The 20,602-nt window shown below is 42.8% G+C and overlaps 1 protein-coding gene across 2 annotated transcripts in view; it reads right to left on the bottom strand.

Annotated features, from left to right (window-relative positions):
• Positions 1–20,602, bottom strand: part of CFAP47 (cilia and flagella associated protein 47) — a 665,273-nt gene that overhangs the window by 9,980 nt on the left and 634,691 nt on the right. For both annotated transcript variants that reach the window (XM_075913261.1, XM_075913262.1), the window contains exon 63: positions 11,815–11,983. In XM_075913261.1, coding sequence (XP_075769376.1) covers positions 11,815–11,983 — 169 coding nt within the window. The remainder of the gene's footprint in view (positions 1–11,814; positions 11,984–20,602) is intronic.

Genomic DNA, 20,602 nt, shown 5'->3' with positions numbered 1-20,602 from the left:
TTGCAAATGAAGCCCGGGATTTGAATTTCCCGGGCTTCATTTGCATAAGATGGGCGCCGCCATTTTTAAATCCCGGCTTATGATTTTAAATCATTCCATGAGGAATAACGGTAGTTCGAACTAGGAAGCCTAGTTCGAACTACCTAGTTCGTGCCGCGTGTAGCCACGCAGCACGGGGTTCGAACCAGCCGGGATTTAAAAATGGCGGCGCCCAGCTTATGCAAATGAAGCCCGGGAAATTCAAATCCCGGGCTTCATTTGCAAGTGCGGTATGCATACATTACCCTCCTAGTTTGAACTGTTTGACTAGTTTGACTTACCCCCTGTCTGTAAGTCTGGTGTTCATATCTTTGAGGTTCTACTGTAATTTGGATGCTCAAACTACGCTATGATGTGGGCCAAATGCAGCAAGTCAGAATCCAGCAGTTGATTTTGAAAACCTGTGATAATACAAGCCACAAGTCTGAGACTAGGAATAAAGTCAAACACACCTTGCATTGTGAATCAAAATCGGGTGGATTAAAAACTTGATGTTTTTATACTGATCTGATGCGGAAAGGCCAGGTCAACGTTTTCACCCAATATTAACACTGCTGCAGGGTAAACTTCAAAAGAACTGCATAAAATAGGACAAACAATTATAGGATGAAATCTAGAAGGGAGAAGTTCAGCCTTGAAATTTGGAAGAATAGTAATTACTTAATGGAAAAGATCAACCAAGGCAGCTGAAAGTGCTGCAAAGATGGCCACATCACAGTTGAAATATTTCCCCCTACCCTCAGATTCTGTGAAATGCATGAGAAAAAAAAGTGCCATTGTTAAAAATATGAAAACAATGCTATTGACAAATTACATATCTTAATGATTCTCATTTTCTTTTTATAAAAAACCCCCAAATATCTAAACTCCATCACCCCCCATTCCTGCCCATAATCTGGCCTATTCTGTTTTTTAAATCTGAAGGTGTATATGTGAGAGGCAGAAATGATGACAATTGAGCAGGAGGAATGTAATGTTTAAAATCTGCTGTTACTACTACTAAGTGCTGAAATTAGATTAATTAAAATGGGTCAGATTCTGGCCCATAATATGGCCTGGAGGTTGCTCTGATACAGGTAGAAATCTCTCAGTGAGGTCGAACTGACCGAGTGAGACCATTAAAAGCCAGAGGGATTTCTCTGAATTCACACCATTGCAATGGAAAGCTGACTTATACTACATGGCTACGTCTACACTGGCCCCTTTTCCGGAAGGGGCATGTTAATTTCAGCTATCGTAATAGGGAAATCCGCGGGGGATTTAAATATCCCCCGCGGCATTTAAATAAAAATGTCCGCCGCTTTTTTCCAGCTTTTAGAAAAGTGCCCTTTTCTTCAAAGTAGGAATAAGATCCTCCGGAAAAGGGCCGGAAAAAAGCAGCGGACATTTTTATTTAAATGCCGCGGGGGATATTTAAATCCCCCGCGGATTTCCCTATTACGATAGCTGAAATTAACATGCCCCTTCCGGAAAAGGGGCCAGTGTAGACGTAGCCCATATGTATTTAACAATTTACTCTGTGTTTTGGGCAAATCTACTGTATGTCTTTTTCTGTGAATAGCTGTTAAACTGTCACAAAGTACTAAGTTGTGCTGGAAAAAAGTGTCAGTCCATGAAGAAAGGTATCTAATGTGTGATGGGTATCTGCACATATAAATATCCCAGCTACTATGCACAAAGGAAGGAAGAAAGGACATGGGAGAAGCCACTAATCAAAATAAACACTAATCTTGTTTGTCTACTGCTATGAATTAACTCAAAATCTGCTAAAAAATGGTAAGTGATCAATGTAGAAGGAAAAGCACCTACATACTGAGAACAATGCGTATGTGTATATTTTTGAGGTGCTATCTTATGTGAGAGAGTGTAATTTTCTATTTAGAAATGCATGTCTGTGCATACAAGCTTATTAGAGCTCCACCTGGTCACCGTGACTTCCACATTGCATCATCCATTTCCAGCATGGCATAACTAATGGCTTTGATGTGCTACCTTTTACAGGCCAAGCTGGTGATTATGTAGGAGTGAGAGTACAGAAGCCTGAATTCTGGAAAGCTTGATAACAGTACCTGCAATCTGGTTGACTTGGACACATTTAATCACCCAACATTTAGTTTGGCATCTATTTAGAATATCTCTAGTGTGCTCATCCATGAATTCCAAAACAAGCCTTTGACTAAGCTTGACACAGAGCAGGGCCTGGCTAGGAAAGCAAAAGTTACTGTATGCCAGCTATACGTACCTCATGGCTGCCCTAACTTGTGCTAAGCAGCACTGCACACACTCAGATTTAAGCTCACACCTTCATTCTGAGTACACATAAATCAACCTGAGTTGTAAGTCAGCACTCGGATTCTAAGGCTGTGCAAGAGAGGGTGAGTCAAAGCCTGAGTCCTGCTGTGATGCTGGTCCAACCCCTGTCATTTTATGGTGTGCACACAGCTCAAGCTGCAGACCTGAATTGGAAGTTCTGAATAGCGCAGTATGGCAATGTTCACATGGCTGTGTGACCTAGGTTCAGCAATTGTAAATCCAGGTGCACAATGCAGTGTGGCCCCTCAAGCAAGGCCTTGGAAGTGATGAATCCACATACTTGGGACCCGCCAACCCAGGCTTATAGTGCAATATAGACAGGTATCCCATGAAGCCTTTCTGGCAGCCGAGGACCGCTAGGGTACAAAGACACTCGAGCCATGTTGCCTACATGAGCTATGTTTTCCTTACATTGAGAACATCTGGTTGGCACAAAGCTAAGATGGCTGCTTTGTATCAGCAGACTGACACAAAGCAGTGACGAGGTGGCCAGAATCTAGCTCTCAACTATTTAAACCTAACAAACAGAGGGAATGTAAAATTCTCTGACATTTCTGCTGGTGCTTATGTAAAAAAAAATCTACAATTTTCTTCAGTAAATTTTTATTAAGACAGTCACCAACTATCCTGATAAGAGCTATTGTGTTTATAAAGGCTCCTAGATGCACTGAATATTTATAGTGAAACAATTATTTAAAATATTCTTTATGACCTATGTCAGTATATTTCTTATTTTAAGCTGAATTTGATTTAGAAGTTCTCTTTCAGGACTACTGAAACAACTGTGATTGGTTTATTCTTTGGGCATTTTATCTTTTTTTTAAATTTTGTTTTTTGATCTACAGAAATGTACAAAAGCACGTTATTTGTATGAGTTTTACTGATTTAAAAAATTCCTAGCAGCTCTTAAAGCAATCCTTCAATAAGAACTGTTTAATATATTTTTTCTCCAAACAACACTTCCGAATAACAATGTAGACATGAAAATTAAAGACTTTTTCAGTGCTTCAGCAAAGTAGTTAGTTTTTTGCTACCAGTAAATGAAACAAACAACCAGCAATTTTCTTTAGATTCTTTGCATCCTTAAAGACTAAGGACCTGATTTGCACAAAAAGTCAATGAAGTTTCATTATTTCAGTATATTGTTGTTAATAAAATGTACATGTTAAATTCTAGTAAAGACAAGCCTGAGTCTCTTACACTAATAACCAATTCTGCATTGAGTTTCTCAGCAGGGCAGCTAACACAACAAATTTGCGTGTACAAAGCTTGGCTTTAATGTCTTCAGCAAATGAGAAAAAGATGACTATAGGATTTCTTTCTCCCCTCCAACCTTCCATTTCATTTTGCAATACAACTGTAATGGCCACCATAAAATGAAGTATGAACTTATACTGTCATCTCTGCAGCTTTACAGCCTAATTATCACAGCTCATTGAAGCACACAAAAAATAGCAGTCTTGCTAGTCAACTATTTATAGAATTTAATAAAAAAGTGTTAATAGTCTGACTTTACACCCACAAAAACAAGGGCATGTTACAGTGAAGATGCAGTAATCCTTGCCTACAGTAGCATAGAATAGAGGTGATACTGAAAAAGAATGAAAGCAGAAGGCATTTTCTCACTATTTCTAAAAATAGTCCAAAACCACAGCTAAAGTCAGTGTATCAGATTAGAAAAAATATATGCTAGAGGAATTATGTAACCTTAGGTATAACAAATTGTATTTCACTATACTCATGGGGGGAGGGGGGGCATGTGTGTGCAGGTGTGTATGTGTACTAAGCTTTCATAGGGACAGTAGTGCTGGGCACTGTACTGTAATCAGGCCCGCTAACAGGGGGGAAAGGAGGCAACACCACCAGACTCTTTAAATAGCTGCTGGATCTCTGCATGGCATGCTCCGGGCAGCACTGAGCACTGCCTGGGCTAGGTGGTATGGAGGCTGCCTGGGGGAAGCGAGCCCCCAACCCCACTCCTCCTGCCTGAGGCCCTGCCCCTCCCAGGGGCACAGAGCATCCCCTTCCCCCTACATACACACCCCTTGCCCAAGGAACTAGGAGGGGAAGGCATTTTCATCACTCTATGGTTGCCAACTATCTATTAGCACAAAACTGAACCTTGCTTTGCCCTAAACCCGCCCCCGCTTCTCTGAGGCCCTGCCCCTGCTTATGCTATACATCCTCCCACTCCCCACTCTCTCACTCATTTTCACCAGGCTAGCTCAGGGGGCTGGAGTGTGGGAGCTCTGGCTTGGAGTGCAGACTCTGGGGTGTGGCTGGGAATGAGGGGCTCAGAGTGTGAGGAGGGTTCCAGGTTGAGGCAGTGGGTTGAGTTGCGAAAGGGGATGAGAGCTCTGTCTGCGGGTGGAGGCTCTAAGATTGGGCCAAGGATGAGGGGTTTGGGGTATAGAAGGGTGATTTGGCATGGGACTTGAGGAGTTCAGAGTGCAGAAGAGGGATTAGGGACAGGGGGTTACGGCATAGAGGGTATTGGGTGCAGACTCCAGATGGAGTATACTTCAAGCATCTCCTAAAAGAAGTGGCACGTCCCTTCTCTGGCTCCTACTTGGAGGTGTGGCCAGATGTCTGTGCATTTCCCTTTCCAAAGGCACTGGCGCCAGCCCCACTGCTCCCATTGGCCATGGTTCCCAGCGAATGGGAGCAGCGCTTGGAGTATAGGTAGCATATAAAGTCTCCTGATTTGCCCCCTATTTGTAGGAGCTGGGGGGGGGGAAATCAGACAGCTAATCACCCTCACTATGGCTACGTCTACACTGGCATGATTTTCCGGAAATGCTTTTAATAGAAAAGTTTTCCGTTAAAAGCATTTTCAGAAAAGCGCGTCTAGATTGGCAGGGCGCTTTTCCGCAAAAGCACTTTTTGCGGAAAAGCGTCCATGGCCAATCTAGACACGCTTTTCCGCAAAAAAGCCCCAATCGCCATTTTCGCGATCGGGGCTTTTTTGCGGAAAACAAATCTCTGCTGTCTACACTGTCCCTTTTGCGCAAAAGATTTTCGGAAAAAGACTTTTGCCTGAACGGGAGCAGCATAGTATTTCCGCAAAAGCACTGACAATCTTACATGAGATCGTCAGTGCTTTTGTGGAAATTCAAGCGGCCAGTGTAGACAGCTGGCAAGTTTTTCCGGAAAAGCAACTGCTTTTCCGGAAAAAGTGGCCAGTCTAGACACAGCCTATGAGTTTGTCTATACTGTACTCAGAAAGTGCAGCTGCAGCAGGTGTAAGCATGCCCAAGTCAGCTAAAAGTAGTAGTGTAAGCGGAGTAGGACGGGCTAGCTGCCTGAGTACATATCCCCAGTCCTGAGAGGGGCAGTACCTTAGGGTATGTCTACACTACAAAGTTAATTCAAACTAACAGACGTTAGTTCGAATTAACTTTGATAGGCGCTACACATACAAACCGCTAGTTCGAACTTAATTCAAACTAGCGGAGCGCTTAATTCGAACTAGGTAAACCTCATTCTACGAGGACTAACGCCTAGTTCGAATTAAGCAGTTTGAATTAAGGGCTGAATTAATTCGAACTAGTGGGAGGCTCCACTTAGGAAGGAACAATCAGTTCCATACATACAAGATGGGAAGCGACTGTCTAGGAAGGAGCATGGCAGAAAGGGATCTAGGGGTCATAGTGGACCACAAGTTGAATATGAGTCAACAGTGTGATGCTGTTGCAAAAAAAGCAAATATGATTCTAGGTTGTATCAACAGGTGTGTTATAAGCAAAACTCGTGAAGTCATTCTGCCGCTCTACTCTGCACTAGTTAGGCCTCAGCTGGAGTACTGTGTCCAGTTCTGGGCGCCATATTTCAAGAAAGATGTGGAGAAATTGGAAAGGGTACAGAGAAGAGCGACAAGAATGATTAAAGGTCTAGAGAACATGACCTATGAAGCCAGGCTTCATGAACTGGGCTTGTTTAGTTTGGAAAAAAGAAGATTAAGGGGGGACATGATAGCGGTTTTCAAATATCTAAAAGGGTGTCACAAGGAGGAAGGAGAAAATTTGTTCCTCTTGGTTTCTGAGGACAGGACAAGGAGTAATGGGCTTAAAGTGCAGCAGGGGAGGTTTAGATTGGACATTAGGAAAAAATTCCTAACTGTCAGGGTGGTCAAATATTGGAATAAATTGCCAAGGGAGGTGGTGGAATCTCCCTCTCTGGAGATATTTAAGAACAGGTTAGATAGACATCTGTCAGGAATGGTGTAGGTGGAGCTTGGTCCTGCCTTGAGGGCGGGGGGCTGGACTCGATGACCTCTTGAGGTCCCTTCCAGTCCTATTATTCTATGATTCTATCCCAGAATAGCCAGTAGACTGGGGGGTTGGTGCTATTTATTACAGCTACAACAAAAAGTATTCACCTCATGGGTTCTGGTTATTCTGGTATTGACAACTTCCTTGATTCTGAATGTACCAGACCCATCCAGCTAAAATTCATGGCAACTCTAGCAAATATACTTTGTCTATGCTAGCTCTTCATCAATTTGAAATTTGTTTTAAAATGACTACATGACCAAGAGCTTTTTGTCCAGGAGTAAAGAGTTCAAGGCCAGATTCGTGTCTAAAGGAAAAAATTTTTGGAGAAATTAAGTGAAAGTGTTGAGGCAGTCACTGCTCAAATTCTTGTAATTCTCTGTGTGATTATTGAGGTAAAAAGTTTGATACTACTTTGTTGAGGTACAGCTTGATTAATAGTGAGAAATAAGGTTCACACAAATATATTTTATTTTGGAGTTATTTTCAGTGGGAAAGGAACTTGTTATATAGATGCTGACATTGCTGCAGTTTAAGATCTTTGACACTGAGTTCTTGTTATTATTTAATCCCAGACCAAAAAAACCCAACAAAAAACGTAATAGATTTATTTCACAATACATACCAAAAGAGTTACAGAAACACACACACAGAGAAAGAGAGAGATAAGGATGTTGTAATTATCCTAAGGTCAATTATTTTAAGCCCAAAAAATTCAGACTAAAGGATACACATGAAAAAGTAAAACAAGTTAAAACATATACCCAATTCAGGTATGCAAAAACCTTAACTCTGCTCTGTCAGGATGCCATGCAATAACCATGTCACTGGAATTATGGCATTGGTCCCAAATTAGATTGAACTGATTTTTGAAAACTCATTTTCTTCATATTTTATTTCCTCTCCTGGTGTCCCTACATGGGGTATGTCTAGAGTGCACCCCTCCGTTGGCAGAGGGATGCAGATTAGGCAGGTCAACATTGCAAATGAGGCAGGGATTTAAATATCCCGTGCCTAATTTGCATAAAATGGCCACCACGTTTTGCCAACTCAGCACTTTGTCAGGAGGCATAAGGGATCTGTCAAAAAAGGCTTTCTTTCTCGACAGAACCCCCTCTAGACTGCTGCTTTTTGCTGACAAAGTGCTGAGTTAGCAAAATGTGGTGGCCATTTTTATGCAACTTAGGCACAGGATATTTAAATCCCTGCCTCATTTGCAATGTTGACCTGCCTAATCTGCATCCCTCTGCCAACAGAGAGATGCAGTCTAGACATACCCATACATGGAGTTTACGTCTGAATGTAGATTTGTCAGAGAATTTCCTGTATTTATATAAATTTAAAACATGAGCACTAACTCTAAACAAGAAACCCTCAAAATAATACTACCATGTAACATTTTGAATTTTTTAAGATGTGATATCAAATTGAAGTAACTTTCTTTTATTTTTATGGGCATATTCTTTGGTGGACCAAAGTAGCCTAAGCAAATGGGTCATTTAACCAGGATTCTCAATGGCTGTGTCTCAGAGCAGTGCAAAGACATTGAAATATACTGGTGCATCTGGTCCCTAATTTATAATTGGCTTACTAGTTTCAAGGACCCTTCTTTTTGTGAAAAAGGGCACCATGTGAGGAGGAGGAGGCAGGGAAAACCCAGCATCTGAGTCTCAGTGTCTAAACTGTAAAAGGGACCCTCTGAGTTCCTGACACAGGTCTCCCAGCACTGAAGCACTAGAAGATTTACCCAGCTTTGCTCAAGTCCTTAACTCAAATAAGTTTTGTATTTCTTCATTTAAATCATTATTCTGAGCTGGAGCTGCTCTATGGAGAGGGGACAACCCCAGCCCTCTCTCACCACAGCAGTGTGGGGCCAGGTAAGACATGCCTGTCCAAGGCGGCTGTACCTGTAGTGGGTGGATTCAGGGGAGGGGTGCATGTCTCCTGGCTGGGGGACAGACAGACACAGAAGCAAACTGAAATATACAGTAGATAGCTGTCCCTTTCTCCACTCCTACCCTCTGCTGCCCCAATGGGCTTATAGCTCTCCCAGTCCCATCTCTGGCCCCTTGATGCCCCCTATGGTCATACTACAATATAACTCCCTCTTACCAGACCCTTCCCTTTCCATTTTATGAGAATCAATCAAATTCCAGGCACATCCCTTTGTCTTGGCACAACCAAACCCTTATCTTATTTTAAGTTATGACAAGAGGAAGCTGCATACTTAATTTGGTCATAGCTCTTACCGTTTAAGAAGGGTTACTCAGCAAAAGGACTCAGATGGACAGACAGACACACATTTCTAAAATATATAGTAAGAAGATGAGGAGCCTTTCCATTGCCATTGCTGAGTCTATCATGAAGCCATGAAACCTTCACAGAGCAATGATAGTGAAGTTAGTCTACCAATGGGGAATCCTGATAGGTTTTAAGTCTCCCTCATAACAGTGGGCCCTTGCAACCAAGAGAACTGGTGCATGCAAATTAGTTGAATAGGAAGGAGGGTGATTGGTAAAGAGTTACCTTTGAAGTCTCCATAGCCCTCACTTAATTTACACAAGCTTGTCTGCAATTTATATAGTCATAGCAATTAGATACAACAATCATTAATAACCTATCTGAATTATACCCAAGTTTCTGCAAATTCATCCAATATGTAAGATTTCAGTTCACTTTAATTATATGAAAAGTTTGCCTCTGTGTTCTTGCATAGTTAAGATCATTTGGGAAAAAGAAGAGCCCGAGCCAGATGTTAAATTTGTAAAGGACCCAGTTTAATTAATTTTAACTTTATGAACTAATTCACAGATTTACCAGTAAATTCTCTGAACATTAATTCTGTACTTGAAAAGTAAATGCTGTAGGTTTGAGAACAATACACTGAATTTTTCCTATAAATCAAAATGATTGAATTCCAGATTTAAGTGCAAAATGGAATTCAAGCCAGCACCTGCATATTTTATTATTATTATTATATTCCTGATGCCTAGAGGCCAAATTAGTCAGCGGTCCTTTGTACCAGATGCTGTACAGATACATCATAAAAAAGGTCAAAGAACTCATTGATTTCAGTGGAGCAAAACTTGGCCCCAAAATGCTTGAGCCTAGAAGTATTAATAGCCCCTCCACACACTCGTTGACCTCGCCAAACTAGGTGGGACCTTTAGGTCCTGATTCTGGAACATGATGTGTAAATGGACCTCTACACCTTGCTGCACAGAGTTCAAAGGTTCCAATCCACCTGTGTGGACCACAGTTTAAAGATTGGGACCTTAATGAAAGATGTTTCTGTTTGGTAATTAAGGGGTTATGACAATTGCCAGTGGATCACTATGGAGTTTTGTTTTAAAGTAGTTACCATATTTAAGTTAAAAATAAGATTCTTAAATGAACTTTTAAAAATAATTAGTCAAAGAATAGCAATAAATAGTCATGTGTGCATGCCCACTCCCCCAGCTCGTTACATAAATAACTGATCACATGGAGATCATGTATAAGATCAAGGAACCAAATAAGGAACCTTTGGAAAATAGTCTAGTAGATTAGGAAGCTAATAGTAAGAGCTAAATGCATTGCTGATGCAACTCCACTGCAGAGAAGTTGTTAAACCAAAGATGAATCTGGCCTGATACTTTTTTAATGCAAAAATGACTAAAACGTTCCAACATTATATTTGAATTTTCTGACCTCTGTCAATTTGTGGCACATAACAAATTAATTAAATCTCATTAAATATAAAAGAATCTAGAGAACCAATTTGGTCAAAATTCCGTTTTCTTTACAAAAGAACAAGAGAGAGAAGTGTCACTATTCTGTTTACATGAATGACTCAAATTCCTAATCAGGACAAAGGAAACTAGGATAATGGATCTAGGGGCCTTGACATTTTCAAAAATTTCATATTTTTATTTACCATTTCCAAGTTGTCTCAGACAGATCAAATTAAAGCGAACTGGAGTAATTATCTTAACCAATATACATCTTTTTTCCAGTAATTTGCCTCTTGGTTTGTTTTAAGCATCTTATTTTCAATCTTTGTTGTTTAATTAGCTTGTGATTTAGTAGCCTAGTAGTGCCAGCTGTTGGTAAGGAGTTTCAAGACACTATTTCTGGGAATATGAGAAAACTTCAGATATTTGTTCCTACACATGAACTTAGGCCCTTTTTATCCTTTGTGAAGTCTCTATCTATATAATAAAATGTCTAGATTGTCACTTCTGTCTGAATTGGTGTGAAGTGATGGAAACAGCAAGAATCATGAGCCCTTTTTGTTTAGACTATCATCATGTTTGCTGACCGGGTCATTAGAACTCCGGTTGGCAGCACAGCACGGCTAAGGCAGACTCAGCCTACCCTGGCTCCTCGTGGCTCCTGGAAGTGGCTGGCATGTCTGGCCCCTCAATACAGGGAGGCCAGAGAGGCTTTCTGTGCTGCTCCCGCCCTCCCCCAAATGCTGGTTCTGTAACTCCCATTGGCAGGGAACTGCAGTTAATGGGAACTGTGGAACTGAAGTCTGTGGGCGCAGGTAGCATGAAGAGCTGCCTGGCTGCACCTCTGTCTAAGGCTGCCTATGAGATATGGCAACACCTTCCAGGAGCCATCTAACGTAAGCACCATCCAGAGCTCGCACACATATCCCCTGCTCTACATCAACTCCTGCCCCAGCTCTGAACCTCTCCTGCACCCAAAGTTCCTCCTAGAGCTCATACCCTCCTCACCCCCATACTCCAAACACTTTGGCCCCAGACTGGAGCTCCTCCTGCTCCCCAAACTCCTCATCCCTGGTCCCTGTCCTACACCCCAAATCCCTATCCTAGCCTACAGCCCTCCTCCCCTGCTCTCCAAATCCCTCATTTCTGGCCCCACCATGGAGCCCACACTCCCAGACAAAGACCTCACCTCCTTCTACACCCCAATGAAAATGAGTGAGTAAAGAGGAAAGTGAACAAAAGAGGGGCAGGGAATTGATTTAGTGGGGGCAGGGCCTTGAAGAAGGAGTGAGGTTGTGTCATAGCCTTATAGAAGGGGCAGGAAAGGGCAAGGCAAGCATATTTGGTTTTCTGCCGTCAAAAAGTTGGAAACCTTAGAAACAGGATTTGTTTTAAAACAATTTCTTCACAGAGAATCTTCTTTGGTCCATTAACATAACACAGCAAGCCCATTGTTAACACACTCTTGTAGGACTCACCTGAATTACTAATGTTGCTTTATGCTTCTTGCTGTACATACTTGGCTTGAATCCAACAGTTATACGGGTTCCAACAGTGTCAAGTGGAAGAAGTTCCCCAGCTTGAGGAAATACAACAAATTCTGGGGAGCTGCGTGGCAGGAAGTATGCAGTAAATGGTTCTGGATACCTACAGAAAAGTGTAAAAGTACAGTGCACCTATTATAAAGGATCATTATGCAATTCTGTCAAAAAATAGCATCCTGTATCCTCTTACAGCAGATCTGCAAGGGTACGTCTACACCGCAACACTATTTTGAAATAACTAGCGCTATTTCGAAATAACTTAGTCCACATCTACACAGCAGGCAGTTATTTCAAAATAGTGTCAAAATACTGTCAAGCTGAAGGACTTCTTACGCCGACTCCTGTAACCCTCATTGTACGAGGAATAAGGGAAGTTGGAGGAAAAGTGCTCTATATCAAAATAAGTGCTGTGTAGATGCTCCCTATTTCGAAATAAGCTATTTCAAAATAAGACAGGCAATTGATGTAGCTCAATTTGCGTATCTTATTTCGAGTTATGCCCTGCAGTGTAGACCCCAAATAAACATGAATGCTATCATGCAGCTGAGAATCACAATACCTGATATATTGCTAATGGGATGCATATTGAATGAGACTGTTGCCCCATTAATGAAAAAGGAAACAACTGATCTGGTTTGGTTCACTCATGTAAAGTCCCCAGTGGTCTCATCTGGAGTAGCACATATGGTAAGTAGCATTTTAATCAACCCATGCCCCATGAAGACCATAACGTTGCCTTGATAAATAACTACAAACTGGTGTGTAAACTGGGGGTAAGGATCTTGTCTTTCTGTGTTTACTGTGAAGCAACTGCCACCTGTTTAGATGTCATTAAAATAGGGAAGGGCTCCTAAGCACTTTGAAAGAAACCCAGAGAGGGGGAGGAAATATCTCTCCTCCCTATCTCCTCTTTCCAAATTACTTCAATATATGAATGTTTTATATGTTAAATCCAGCATTTTAAAAACTGTGTTAAATAAAAGATGCTTGCATAAAGTGACTCAATTCACTGACACCGGATAGGGAGTTTTATTGGAGAGGTTTTTTTCCTATTACTGCTATTGTAGGATTTGCTGTCTAACAAGTTTCAGAACAGTACAGAGGCTTTTGAGAAAATCCTGTCTAATTTTCAACAAGGATAATGGTTGGGCAGCACAAAAGATCAGTATTAGTTTCCCTTTCTCCAGTCTCAAAGAGTATGTCTAGGCTACAGCGTTAATTTGAGTTAACTTAATTCAAAATAGTTAATTTGAATTAAGCTAATTCAAAATAATGCATCTACACACAAAAACTATTTCGAAATAGCGTTTTGCTATTTTGAAATAGCGCGTCCACACTGAGTGGACCCTGAACCAAAGTTAAGGCTGGCCGGAACCAGCGCCGGTAGGGCATCAGGTTAGGACTCAGTGTGTGGAGCTGCTGCCTGATGCTCCGTGCTTAAAACTGAGCTCCGTGCTTAAAGGGACCCGACCCCCACCCTGGACAGACAGTTCTCAGGGTTCCCCGCTTGCTTGTCTACCTCGATGAGGGACAGCAAAGCAGTCCTGTCTTGGAGTGCCTTGAGTGCCCGCACTTGGGACACCACAGCACTCGGCCACATGGAGCCAGAGCTGCCCCTGGGCACGCCGGTGTATCTTGTGGGGTTGTTTCCATCAGCCCGGCTGCACTTGCTGCAGGCTGCCATCCGGGAGGGGGGTCCATCAGGGGGCTGTCAGGATCCAGGAGGCCTTGCAGGAGAGCATCCACCCCGAGGAGCCCTCAGAGCCATCCTGGTCCTCCCCACCAGGGGCTCATACCCCATTCCTCCCTCACGTCCTTCCACTTACCCTTCCCTAACCCCCCTTCCTGATGTCAAATAAAAGACACATTTTTTTCAAAAACATGAACTGTCTTTATTTAACAAAACTGGGGAGGGGGAATGAACCTCTGGGGAGACTGGGGAAAGGAGGCAGGAGAGGGGAGAAGAGAGGGTGGGAGGGGGAGGGGAAAAACTGGGAAGAGGGATCTGGAAGGGGAAAGGAAGGAGAGGAAGGGGGAGGGAAAGCTCAGCCTTCAGATGTGGGGGTCTTGTCGGGCCACATGTCTCCCAGCATGGTGGGTGCGGGGATCTCAGCGTACCCAGGGGGATGGGGAGAAGGATGTGGAGGTTGAGGAGGGAAAGGTGGGGGGGGGCAGGAGCAGGAAGAGGAACAGTAGCTGGGGGGGTCAGCAGGCACTGGGGCAGCACGGGGCAGCATGCTCTGCAGCAGGGCCTGCAGATGTGAGCACATGGCATGGTCCTGGGCAAGCTGCTCCCGGCGGAGCTGCAGGTCCTCCTGCATCCGGGCCTGGATGGTGAGTGCTGGTGGTCCGGAGGAGCCCTCGGTTGCAGGATCATGTCCCAGGCAGGATGGTGCACCTTGCACGTGCAGCTGGTGCGGCTGTGAAGAAAGAAGGGGAGTGGTCAGTTCTCTCTGGGGATGCAGTGGATGATGCCCAGCGCCCCCTGCGAGGTGAGGACAACCGTGCCCTGCACCGTCAGAGCTGATGTGCTTGAACAGAGGCCATGGTCGGGATGTCTGGCTCTCCCCGTGAGTGGGAGCTGCCCCAAGATTGCACCCATGTCTTTGTGCCATGGATAGCACGGCCGAGGTGGGGGGGAGATGTCCCCTGCCTCTGTGTAGAGGGGGCATGTGAAGGGAGGGCGTCCTGCTGGGTCCCGCCCCGGGCTCGGGAGCATGTTAGGTCTCTTCACACATGCGTGTGGCTATCGGGCCACAGCCCCTATGTGGCACGCAGCTGGAGCCACCTGCCGAAGGGTGGCACGGCACGTGCCCGCATGTGCACAGGTGGGTGCGTGATCCGTGGGAGGCATGGCCCATGCGTGCGGTCCCTGGTCTCCCTCCCCACCCCCGTCCCCGCCCCCAGGTAGGGGACAGTGATGGCACTTACCTGGTGTGGCCTCCCCTGATGACCCTGCTGACTCCAGTGCTGGGACATGTCAGGGGTCCTGCTGGCATGGCACCCTCCATGCTGGCCCCTCTGCCACACCCGGGTCAGGGCCCTCTGGTCCTGGCACGCTGCCCCTTGGGGTGGCACGGACCATCCTGCCCCCCAGGATGTAGTCGAGGGCCGGGAAGTAGGGGCAGGTGTCAGCCCTGGCGAGCCCCTGCCACAACTCTTTCATTTTCAGGCGCACCTGCTCCTGGGTGCACCTGTGGTTTTTGCATGTATAGACGCTATTGAATTAATTTGAAATAATGACTGTTATTTCGAATTAACTTTACAGTGTAGACATACCTAAACTGCATACTCTCAGATCTATTTAGGGACATCTCATTCTTAATTTAAGATTAACAGGATTTCTTTTTCCCACCCAAAATGTCCTCTTTTCTTTGTTTGCTGCTGATGACATCTCCACTGTTATCTAGGCTCTTAATTCGGGGCTCATCAATTTCTTTTTATATCCTCTTTGTGTCCAGATCTTGTCAGTTTTCTTTTCCACAGTGCTTAAAAGATCTGACCTTCCTTTGTCATGACAGCCACAGCTTTCTTCTGTACCTCGATTACTGCTTCTTCCTCCTCCAGATACAGGTTTCAGAGACAACCTCATCACCTCCTCCAATCCATCTGAAACGGGGCAGTAATGTTGTTTTGTCCTTTATTCTCTCTTCGCTGGCTCCCTCTCAATGATCGCCTGTTTTGTTCATGTCCTCTGAACCATCGTGCATATCTTGCTGTTCTTATATTCCCCCCATTAGGTTGTCCTTGTCTTTAAGGCACTGCATAAATGTTCTGCACCCTACTTACCTGAATTGGTCTCTTATTACACTGGCTGTCCTTGCCCTCTCCATTCTTCCAAATATGTTGATACCCCAAATTCCATTTATCCTGAAACTATCTCTGGGAAAGTGAGATCACTAAGGAGAGATTTACATGAGCAGAGGAAGGTGTCTGCCAAATCACAAAAGGAATGCCATTCTATGTTCGGGACAAGCATGAAAAAAGAAAAAATGAAAAAAAAGGAAGGGGGGAGGTTAAGGAGATGAAACATAAAATAGTTTTTTTTTCTAAATAAAAATTAACCTACTTACGAACATCGAAAGGAGGAAGAGGGAACAATTAACTTGAGAATGAGAATATCATTGTCTCCTCTTTCTTATCTCCCTCACCCTCAACTGGGGCACAGTGACATAGCACAGCACTATACATGCCGTACTTAAGGAAACTACATCTTAGTTTGTGAAAATGAAGAAACAGTTTATGAACTATTCTTCGACATGTTGTTAACATTGGTGCCTTCATGAGTTTTCATCGCCAGGAACAACTTTGACTTGCACAAGTAGCTTTTAAAAAGAAAATCTCTCATCCATAATTCAGTTACTTAATATTTTATGGTGGATCCTTCCTCTGTGGAAATGTCCCACATTTCCTGGGTAAATGGCATGTTCCATGTTAAGGACTCCATGTACAATTCATGTGGGACTATATTATGTTATGGGAAAATAGTTCTCCTTTCAAAAGAAGATTTGTGAATGTTTTTCTTCTAAAAATGTATAAACAAGCAAAGAGCTATCTATTTTATAGTTCCCCAAACTGTGCCAGGCAGCTTATAGGACATGAAAAGATATAGTACTTTCTCTCAAAAACATACAATATAACTAAAAAAAACCTAACTTTAACATACCTTCTATGTTAAATATTTTAAGCTGGGCTTGACCAGCAGCTGTCATTAATGAAACCTTACCTTAGAAGAAACCCACATTCAATACCATCCTCCCATTTTCCAGATCATCAGAAACTAAGGGTTGATCTATACTACACAATTATGTTGACCTAATTATGTCAGTGTCTATGCTATAGCCTCTCCCCCTCTGATGTAAGTGCCCTGCTTCACTGACAGTAGTTCTACCTCCAAGACGGCATAAAGCATATGATGGTACAGTTACAGTTGCTGTTTCACTACTCCTTTTTGAAAGTGACAAGAAAGCTCAGCACTTAGAAGCCAGCTGCCCTCTGCTTCTCTGGAGAGATGAGCAGCTGGACCTGCTCCTGGCTGGGAACTAAGCGGAGACTGGGGCTCACTCCCAGCTGGGAGTCAGGGAAATAAGCCCTAATGGCCTACCCTCCCAATGTGAAATTGACAAGGCTGCCCTAACTCTCCGCATAGTGCAGTCAGTAGGGTTGTTTGAAGTGGCGTCTCCTACTCCTGACAGTGAACAGGGAATGGAAGTAGGGGCAGCCCGATGGGAGTCTGTGGAGCAGGAACTCCCAGCAGGGAGCTACCAGAGGAGCTGAAAGACCAGGTTTTTAGCCCCCTACTCTGCCCCTAACCACCAACCCAAGGACGGTAGACTGGACATATACCAACAGAGTAATTATTGCACTGGCTGTAAGTCAACCTAAAGTAGGCAGACTCAAGAGTCTAGTGCAGATATTCTTTAAGGCCAGGTCAACACTAGCCTGGGCACTTCAGCTTAAGGTACACAACTCCAGCTACACAAAATACATAGCTAGAGTCAGCTGACCTTAAGCCGAGCTTGGTGGCATCCCTACTGTGGGAGGACGATAGGAACAAATGCTCCTGTCAGCTTCCCTTACTCATGGCTATCACAGGAGTACCAGACACCAGAGAGGCAACTTACTAAAACTCTGGAAGATAGACTGAGGCAGAAGCTGTCTTCTGAGGGTGAAGACGTACCCAAAGAGGCAGTACCTTTATACCTCCAAGAGCCTCTGTGCCTAAGCCAAGGATAGTACACAAAGACTTGGTCAATTAAGTTCATTACTATGTGGTGTTCTTAGGAGAGGCACATTCATTAAATGAATCTTAATGTAGATTTCTATGCTAGGTCAGAGCTCACTATGAATGAAGATATATAAATGTATCTTTCAGCCTTCGAGTTTTATAATTACTGTAACAAGCTACAATAATCAAGGTTGGATAATAATGACCAAGCCAATGTTAACACCCTTCTTAATGAATATGGAATAGCAACTAGAAAATAAATACCGGTATCAGCAAGAGTAAGATGCAGTTTTTATTGTGCATTACCACCTTTTGGTTTTATCCTTAAATTATTCTGTAATTAGCAGTTTATGCTAGTTGGTGTTCAAATCATGATTGATGTTGGATATTGCTAAACTTAGATATTTTAATTATATAGAAATATATGTTCTCTATAAAAAGACACAGCTCCTTCTGCAATGTCTATAAAATCCTCTTTCAGCCCACCAAATCTATTTTACAACCTGAATGTATAACATAGCCATTGCATTATGGCGTTCACCAAATATCCATTAAATGTACACTAGTCTTCCTTAAACACATAAGGTAACTCTTTGTCACTTCAGTTTATGAGATGCATTCCATATTGACTGCTGCCCTCTGATATACAACAGGTTTCTCCTCATAATTTACAGGGGCTGCAATCTATTTGAAAACCCTAGTCTTCAGGGAAAGTCAGAGGAGTTTTGATCAAAATACACTTTTTTCTAATGAGAAGAGTAATCTAAGCTACTTATTTAAAGACATTTATCTCTGCAGGAAAATAATGTTTGCAATTTGTGAATACTATGATGTAGTTTTAAAATAGCTGAATTACTGGAAGTTAAGCTCATAATGACATCATTGCTGATAAGCATTCTGAACTGATGTCTAATATACTACCAAATTCACATTTCTAAGAAGCCTTATTAGCAATTATAAAATTCTAAAAAGCTAAATTTTATTTGAAAAGCACAAGTTAGATGATGGGCACTTTTCAAAAGAGATGACATACAGAAAATAATAAGTTTTCCATCATTTATCATCATTGATTACATTTTGTACCTGTCTGATAGTAACTTAGGTTTAATCAATCACTCTAAGGCATGTGCCTTAGACACCAAAAGAGATTTTAACTTCACTGATGACCCTGCATCTTGGAAATATAGCTCAGAATCTCTAAACTGTGGGGATGAAAGAACTTGGGTGCACCCATGTTATGAAACAAAAATTCCCAGAACAGATTGAACACTTTCTTTATGTGAAAGATTTCCTTATTTTTCTCTGTAAGGAAAGCTAGATAGGCAAACTGGTGAGTTACTTCTTCCTATTGGAGCCCCTCTACCAACTTGCATTTAAATATGCTAAGCACCAAATTATTTAAAAGCATGATTATATGTTTGTGCGACCCTGCATTCAATATTTCAATATCAATATGTATACTATATGGCTGCATCTAGACTGGCATGATTTTGTGCAAATACTTTTAATGAAAATGTTTTTCCGTTAAAAGTATTTGCACAAGAGAGCATCTACACTGGCATGGATGCTTTTGCGCAAAAAATGCTTTTGCGCAAAAGCATCCATGCCAGTGTAGACGCTCTCTTGCGCAAGAAAGCTCCGATGGCCATTTTAGCCATCGAGCTTTCTTGCGCAAGAAATTAACCTGCTGTCTTTCTTGCACAAGAGGGCTTATCCCTGAGCGGGAGCATCAGAGTATTTGCGCAAGAAGCACTGATTTTGTACAGTACAAAGTCAGTGTTCTTGCGCAAATGCTCACGGCCAGTGTAGACAGACGGCAAGATTTTGCGCAAAAGCAGCTGCTTTTGCGCAAAATCTTGCCAGTCTATACGCAGCCTACGAGTTACAGACCCAAGAAACAATAAATGCTCAGAGACTATTTGTACTTTCTAGCTATACTACATGAGATATCAAGTTTAAAATATTCTAATTACATTTCGGGATTAGAGGGAGAATGTCAAAGAATTGTCAAGGATTAGATTGAATGATACCAAAATTGAGAACTCATTTTTATTTTATATACATATATTTAGAGAGAGAGACAGACAACCTTTTAATAAATGAATTTGCTTGCAGCATACATAATTACATATTCTGGCATGCTGCTAATTCTAGTAAAATAAAGCAATACAGTCAGAAATATTTGGCAAATGGGAAAATTAGAAGAGGCTTCATTTTTCCTTTCAGAAGTCTGAAAAGCATAGAAAAATGTATATTTTTTAAAATTAGAAATAAATGATCAACTCAAACAGAGCCAAAATGTCCTTGTAATAGGGTCAGCACTTAACACATATGAGAACTCCTGTTTGGCGAAGCATAGGTTCCTGCACTGGCTCAGTTTTAAAAGCCTTGTGGCTATCCAGCCCTCCAGTTGAATCACACTCCTTGTGCAATCACAAACCCCTTCCGGGATACACCTCTAAGAAAGGCCCATTTTGCTGCCCTCTGTGGTGTGACTCACTTCAGTCCATTCTTTTGTCTGTTTCCCCACTCACTATGGGAGTGGTGCCTCCAGGACGTCTCCTCCTGGAGACAATGTTCTAACAGCTCTCTACTCTGTGCTGTCCTAGGTTCAGCCACCCCGACCTTCTCCCTTCCAGGTCTGAGCTGCCTCTAGTCCTACAACCTACAACTTCTCATATAGTCCCTCTTGGTTCCTAATTGGTTGGTTACTCCATGTCACTCTAGCTGCCTGGAGGACTTCTCTGTGGCCCTTCTCTGGCCCTTAGGGCCTAGCCCCATTACTATCTTCATTCTTTAGGCATCACTGAAATTAACCTTGGATAGCCCTTTGTGACCAAGAAACTCCTTTATATCAAATTAATTCTGCATAATATGGATGGTGAACTGATAGGTGAAGTAAGAACCAAGTTGAAGCCAAAATCATGTAAATATCTGAGAATTAGATTGATACAGATAATTCTGCCACATGCAGTCTTGTCCTTCTTCCCTATT

This window comes from Pelodiscus sinensis, chromosome 1 (genome assembly GCF_049634645.1).
Source record: "Pelodiscus sinensis isolate JC-2024 chromosome 1, ASM4963464v1, whole genome shotgun sequence".
In the NCBI taxonomy this organism is placed as follows: Eukaryota; Metazoa; Chordata; order Testudines; family Trionychidae; genus Pelodiscus; species Pelodiscus sinensis.
The sequence above is the reverse complement of the archived record's forward strand: the minus strand, read 5'-3'. Positions and strand labels throughout refer to the sequence as shown.